Here is a 6,467-nt window from a genome sequence, read left to right on the forward strand (position 1 = left end):
GAGTGGGAAACTCGAAAATAAGTTTTAAAGTTCTGTAAAATTATCAATATCTTAAAGAACTGTGGCTTTTATTTTGAGTAGGCTCAATGCTCTTCAAACTGGAATCAAATAAGATTTGAAATGTATACCAAAGTAACTTTTATTTGTAGTCGTTTAAAAACAATTTCTCATCTCCTGCAATGGTTTTGACTTAGAAAGTATAAATGAAAAATCATGGCATGATGCTTTTGTTGTCTTTGAAAATATTATTTTTCTATTTCATAATGGGTTCCTACTTATCTCACAAGGAAACTTTTTTAGCAGAAGAGACAAACTAAGAAGGGGATGACTGAAGCCGATTCTTTTTGAGAATTTTCTCTGAAAATTAAGCATTTATTTCTGAAAAAGTGTAAAAATCTTACATTAGAATAGTACAATAATAATTGCCAGTCAAAATTTACAATACTCCTTGCAAAGAATACGAAGTACAAAATAAAAATTCCTCATGTCTATTATGATACAAAACACAGGTTAAAATAAGAAATGATAATTCTGACTTTTTTCCTTATGTAAACATGTTAATCATTTTTTTCTTTTCATGAAAAAGTACACCAGACAAGTGTCCTCAAATAAAAACTATTGCTTCTCTGGCATTCTTCGGGACCTTTACTATTTTTGTATTAATCTTCTTTTGAACATTATCGATCTTTTTTTTTCTTTTAACGCCTGGACCTGAGACTCTCTAGACCTCAAAAAGGCTTAGGTTTTAAAAAATTTCCCAAAGTCAAGGAAGCCCCTTGTGCCTAGACAGGGCGGATCCCCACCAGCACCCTCTTCCTCCCCGCCCTAGGTTGGGGGGCTGCAGCATAGGGCGACTTTGCATAAATAAGGGACCTCCAGAGCCGAAAAGCGCGCCCTAGCAGTTGCCAGACACAGTCTCATCTGAGAAGCCAAAGCGGTGGAATGGGGGCGCGAGGTCGGAAAGGGCCGCGCCGGGAGGAGGGAACAAAACACAAAACCACCCAGATGAAAAGAGGAGCCGGAATTCCTACCTTCTCTTTCTCAAGCGCGCTAACATAGCGTTATTAACAATTTGAGATCCTAGCAGTAAAGTTCTCGACACTGGACAGGGCAGTCCCTTGGTGCAGAGTCCCCAAGGCGGCGGACGAGGAGACGGAGGAGGCGGCGGCGGCCGCGGCGGCCACGAGGGAGCGGGTGAGCGCGGCGGCCGGCCCCACGGCCGCCTGAGCCGCGCAGCCGCCGCCGCCGCCGCCGCCGGACCCGGGCGCGGACGGTGTCCCGGGAGAGGGGGAGGGCGAGGCCTGCACGGCGACGGCGGCCTGCGCGGCGGCAGCGGCGGCGGCGGGGCCCAGGCTGCCCCCGATGATGCTCTCGATGGAGAAGGGCGAGCGCGCCAGCGCCGAGGCGCCCGGGCCGCCCGCCTTGGCCGCCGAGGCCTGCAGGGGGCCGGGCAGGGTGGCGCCGAGCGGGTGAGGCCGGTAGCCGAAGGCGGTCCGGGCCAGCTCCGCGGCCGCGCCGTGGGGCGTTGGGGGCGGCGGGGGCGGCGGAGGCGAGTGCGGGTGGAAGGCGGCGGCGGCGGCAGCGGCCGCGGCGAAGAGGGCCGAGGGCGGCGCGTAAGGCGGCAGCTGCAGGCCGTAGCCGCAGCCGTAGGGGCCGTAGCCGTAGGCGTGCGGGGGCGGCGGGGGCGCCGGCGGGAAGAGCGCGGCGGCGGCGGCGGCGGCAGCGGCGGCGGCGGCGGCTGGGTCCCCAGCGCCCCCCGCACCCCCGGCGCTGCGCAGCAGCAGCGACTCGGCGGCGGCGGCGGCGGCGTTGGGCGGGAGCAGCGGCTGCCGCTTGAAGCGCTTCCTCCGGCGCAGGAAGCTGCCGTTGTCGAACATGTCGGCGGACTCGGGGTCGAGTGTCCAGTAGTTGCCTTTGCCGGGGTTGCCGGGCTCGCGGGGGATCTTGACGAAGCAGTCGTTGAGCGAGAGGTTGTGGCGGATGCTGTTCTGCCAGGCGGGGAACTTCTCCCGGTAGTAGGGGAAGCGGCCGCTGATGAACTCGCAGATCTCGCTCAGCGTCAGCCGTTTCTTGGGGCTCTGCAGGATGGCCATGGTGATGAGCGCGATGTACGAGTAGGGCGGCTTCACCAGGGGGTTCTTGGCGCCGCCGCCCGCGCTCACGCCGCCGCCCCCGCCGCCGCCCGCGCCCGCGCTGCCGCCGCAGCCGGTCCCGGCCCCTGCCACCGGGGCTGGGCCCGGGGGCGCCGGCGACCCCCCTGTCCGCGGGGCCAGCAGGATGTCATCGTCGTCGTCCTCCTCCTCCAGGTCCTCTAGTTCGTCTTCCCCGGCGTACGAGCGCCGCCGTCGCCGCCGCTGCGCGGGGACAGCCAGCCGGGGCACGCCACCGCCGCCCTCGTCGTCGTCCTCCTCTTCCTCGTCGTCTTCGTCCTCGCCCTCCCCCACCACGTCGATGTCTGTCTCCTCGGCGAGGCCGGAGGCATCGGACATCTCCGTGCTCAGGGTCATAGCTGTGGCGCGGCGGCGGCGAGGTGGCCCATAGGGGCGCCGGGCTCCGGGCTCCCGCCGCGCCCCAGCCCAGGTCCCGGGCGGCTGGCCTGGCCTGGGGGCGCCACAATGGGGGGCGCCGCCGCTGCTCAGGCTGCGCGGCGGCGGCCGAGGCTTGCGCTGCGACTTTGTAACTCCTGCGCCGCCGCGGTAGCCCCAAGACCTCCGCGCTTGTTTGGCTCCGCGCGCACCCCGCCCGGGCGGGGGACTTGATCTTCCTCCCTCCCAGCGGCCTTCGCCGGCTCAGTCGAGGAGGGGGTGCTGGGGCTCCCGGGCGAGCAAGTCAGAGCGTCGGGCGCCCGGGAGGATGCGGGATGGTTGAGAGTCTAGGGACAGAGATCGGCGAGGAGAGGGCTGAGTCCAGGAGAGGGCGGACCTTTCCTCTGCTTATAGCAGAAGGAGGCCTGTCACATGGTGTGCACGTCAGAGCGCTACCGAAGCAAGGGAAAGGAAGCCTAGGAAAGCAGCCCCGCTCGGGAGAGAAAGTTCACCCAGAGGAGGGAGCAGCAACTGAGAAGAGGGGGGAGGAGACAGGACCCCACCATTCGTTAACAAAGGGGCTGAGACCTGAAGTACGCGCAGGCCCGCCGTGGTCTGACCAAGGGCCGATGCACGAGTTAAGAGTTCCCAGTCTCCTCTTCAATTAGCCCTCAACCCAAACCTCAGAAGCACTCCCGGGACGCGACGGTTTGACCACTCGATGGCCTATCGGAGCCGTCCAGCCAGGAGATAACTAACCACGCCGTCGTCTGAGGTGGTCCCTGGGGAACGGCCCTGAGGTCTGCTGCGTTGTTCCATATCCCCCAGATAGGGCGAGCGGCTCCCCACCGAATCTGATGAGAAACCCCCCAGTTTAAGCACAATAATAATTGTTTATTGACCTTTTAACCTGTCCCCTTCGGTTCTTCTCCAAAGACGTTTGTTTTCCACCATCTGTTAATAAAAATGCTGTTAAGCTGGCGTTTTAGTCACTTACCTGCAACTGAATGCCCTAGAAACTTGACAGCTAAACTAAGCCGCTCTAATGAGAGGATCTGACAAATTTCATGGAAGTAAAGAAAGTAACCATTGAATGCAGAGAAGGAATAGAAATTTTTAGTGAAAACCCAAATACACACCAGAAAATGCATCTAGGAACGACTTTAAAAAGTTCTTTCACAAGGGGGTAAGGGATTCTATAGTTATCAGTAAGAGGAACGTTCTAATCAACACTCCACAGTAATCTCGAAATACTTAAATTACTAAACGTGTACACATATCTCTACTCAACCAGGCTTAATAATAGAAACTACAATGATAAAGACTTTCACACCAGCTTTTTAAAAAAAATTTTTTTAATCCACTAAATATTTCCAATAGGTACTGGTGAGAAGAAACGAAATAATTTTTAAAAAGAAGATTCAAGTTCTGTTCAGCCCAATTTTCCTTTTCAGGTGACAAGGTAGTGGAAATATTTCAAATACGATGGTATTTTAAGTACACCTATCTTTGTCACCAGCTGATTTTATTTTGGCTAGTGGGAAAATCCTAATAGTTTGTGGAATTCATACATAGTCATACCTTTTGGATTTTTGCATTTCCTAAAACACTTTTATTTCAAAGTGGGGACCTTGCCTCAAAATTTTAGCTTCCTGATTAAAATGATCACTTGACAAGAACTGAGGATCAAAAATCAATGGCTTTATGTAGGAACAATCATCAGCTGCCCTTGTGTATATCATTTTATGGATCAAGCAGTTTTCACGTTTCCAAACGTTTCATTACTCCCCTTATCAATTACAGAGCCTCAAAAATAAACTTACCCCACCTAAGACATTTTTAAATCAAGTTTTTGTTGCTCAGGACAGCTATCAACCAGTGATAGTTACAAATGACCCATAAAGTCCATCATAGATCTTTGGAAGATGTATGAGAACGCCTCAAAGTCCTAAATAATTTTTCACCGACTGTCGTTTGATACATGGCTGAACCATCTAATTATTGTAATAGGTTCAGCATTAACCTGAGCCAACATTAATCAGCACTATTAATCAGGCATTACATTGCTTTGTTGATGTAGCCAGGAGACCTTACCAAGGGGTTCACTTTTACATTTGAAAGTTTGTTTTATAAGTACTCAGTCGATATCTAAATAAACACCATGATTTTCGCTACACTGAGGGTTGGTGTGTGGCTAAGTGTTTAAAGCTGAAACGGAGAGGAAGAATTTGTTCGCAGACCCTTAGTTACTTTAGATGATCAGTTACAGCCGTCATTCCGTTCTGCTACCACCTCCGTGGACTTGTCTAACCAAGGAGGGCGGGGAGATTGACTTTGCAGTTCCGTTTGTAACCTTGCCCGAAGGTCCTTCCCCAAAGGGTTAAGAGCTCATCCCTGAAAACCTTTGAAAAAACGTGGCAAGTTATCTTCTGGCCACTCAGGGGAAAGTGTTAGGATTTACTGGAGGTTAGAGCGGAATATCAATCCAGGAGAAGCACTGCAAGGATAGAGAGCGTTAACGGAGATTTGGGTGAGCTTTACTAAAGCCTCGTGTTTGTGCACGCCACTTGTTCTGTTTGCTTTAGTTAAGCTACACGTTTGTATACCACCTTTAGCTCCGCGCTCGTGAAATTCCCCAGCGCGGAAACCCAAGCGTTTCTTCTCCCGCGCGTCCCCCTTTCGCCTTCTTTGTCCCCTACCCGCGGGCCTTCCGTCCTAATGGGCTCCCAGCTCTCGGCCTCTACTGGGAAATCTCCACTCCCACCCCTCAAGCTGGTACAAGATCAAGAAACTTTTCCTTGTCGCGGGCGGGGGACGTCGCGGCGACCCCCCCTCCGGCGCGCCCAACTCGCGCGGACGCGGAAAGCGGCGGGGCTCTTGCGGGCCGGGCGGTGATGGGGGAGGCCTGCCTCCTGGCGGCGGCGCGGAGCTGGCCCGGGGCTGGCCCCGAGCCGGAACGCGGGAGGCAGCGGGTGTTTTACGAGTGTGCCAGGTGGGCTCCCGGGCTTCCCTCCCCCTGGGCTTTGGGCGGCAAGGCTTTTTCTTTCTCGAGGCCCCACGTCGCCTTCTCTGCGGCAACTGGAGGCGTTTCCCTAGACTGCAGGTTTCGGATATTTTCCCCTGGCGGTTTGGGCGCTCCAGGAGCCCTCCCGGGGTTATCGGGGATAAGGCGCCGCAGGGGCAGCGGAGGCGGCTGAAGCCTCGAGAGGCACCGCTTCAGCCCTTTGCCCTCGGGCCCCGGACCGCGAGCTCCACAAGGTCCAGGGGCTTCCTTCGGTGGGCGAAGGCTGGCAGACTCGGGGACGTAAGCTCCCGGGCGGGAAACTGTGGACTACTCTCTCCGGCCCTTAGCGCATCCCAGGCGTTTACCCATGAACGTGAACATGAACGCGTTTCCAAATTATGTGGACATTTGGGGCTCTCTCTCCTCCAAGAGTCTTTCCACTCGCCTGTATTGAGATACTACTTTGTGCCAGGCAGTCTGGTTTTTGGAGAGCGTAAAAATAAAAGGAGAGTTCCTGGTGTGACTCATGTCTCATGGGGAAGCCAGGTAAACAGATAATTATTATGCCTACTGAGAAGTGCTTTCTGAGTACCCCAGCCTAAAGTGGGCGATGCCTCGGGGTCCCTGCCTGTCTTTGGCTCTGTTCTTTCATCCTGCGCTGCCCTTCTTGTGGCTGTATGCGTCTTCTCTTGTTTTTTTAAACGCAAGCGCCTGGAGGCCAAAAAGGGCTCTATTCGTTGTTTTTTGTTTGTTTTTCGGTGTGCGCGTGTTCACATATGCGTCGCATATAACTTGCCATTTTAAGTGAAGGGTTCAAAGGCATTAAGTACATTCACCTTGGTGCAACTACCGCCACTATCCATTTCCAGAACTCTCACATCATCCCAGACTGAAACTCTGTACGGGTTAAAGAATAACTCCCATTCCACCCCACCCCA

The 6,467-nt window shown here is 54.5% G+C and overlaps 1 protein-coding gene across 1 annotated transcript; it reads right to left on the reverse strand.

Moving 5' to 3' along the window:
* Positions 1-430: 430 nt before the first annotated feature.
* Positions 431-2,895, reverse strand: FOXD1 (forkhead box D1). The gene has a single exon (XM_059919347.1). The coding sequence runs from the start codon at positions 2,505-2,507 to the stop codon at positions 1,065-1,067; it is 1,443 nt and encodes a 480-aa protein (XP_059775330.1). The 5' UTR covers positions 2,508-2,895; the 3' UTR covers positions 431-1,064.
* Positions 2,896-6,467: the final 3,572 nt, after the last annotated feature.

The sequence above is a fragment of the Balaenoptera ricei genome, chromosome 3 (genome assembly GCF_028023285.1).
Source record: "Balaenoptera ricei isolate mBalRic1 chromosome 3, mBalRic1.hap2, whole genome shotgun sequence".
Taxonomy (NCBI): Eukaryota; Metazoa; Chordata; class Mammalia; order Artiodactyla; family Balaenopteridae; genus Balaenoptera; species Balaenoptera ricei.

Bases quoted from the DNA above. Each gene is read 5' to 3' on its own strand.
- FOXD1 (XM_059919347.1), bottom strand. From the start codon at position 2,507: ATGACCCTGAGCACGGAGATGTCCGATGCCTCCGGCCTCGCCGAGGAG.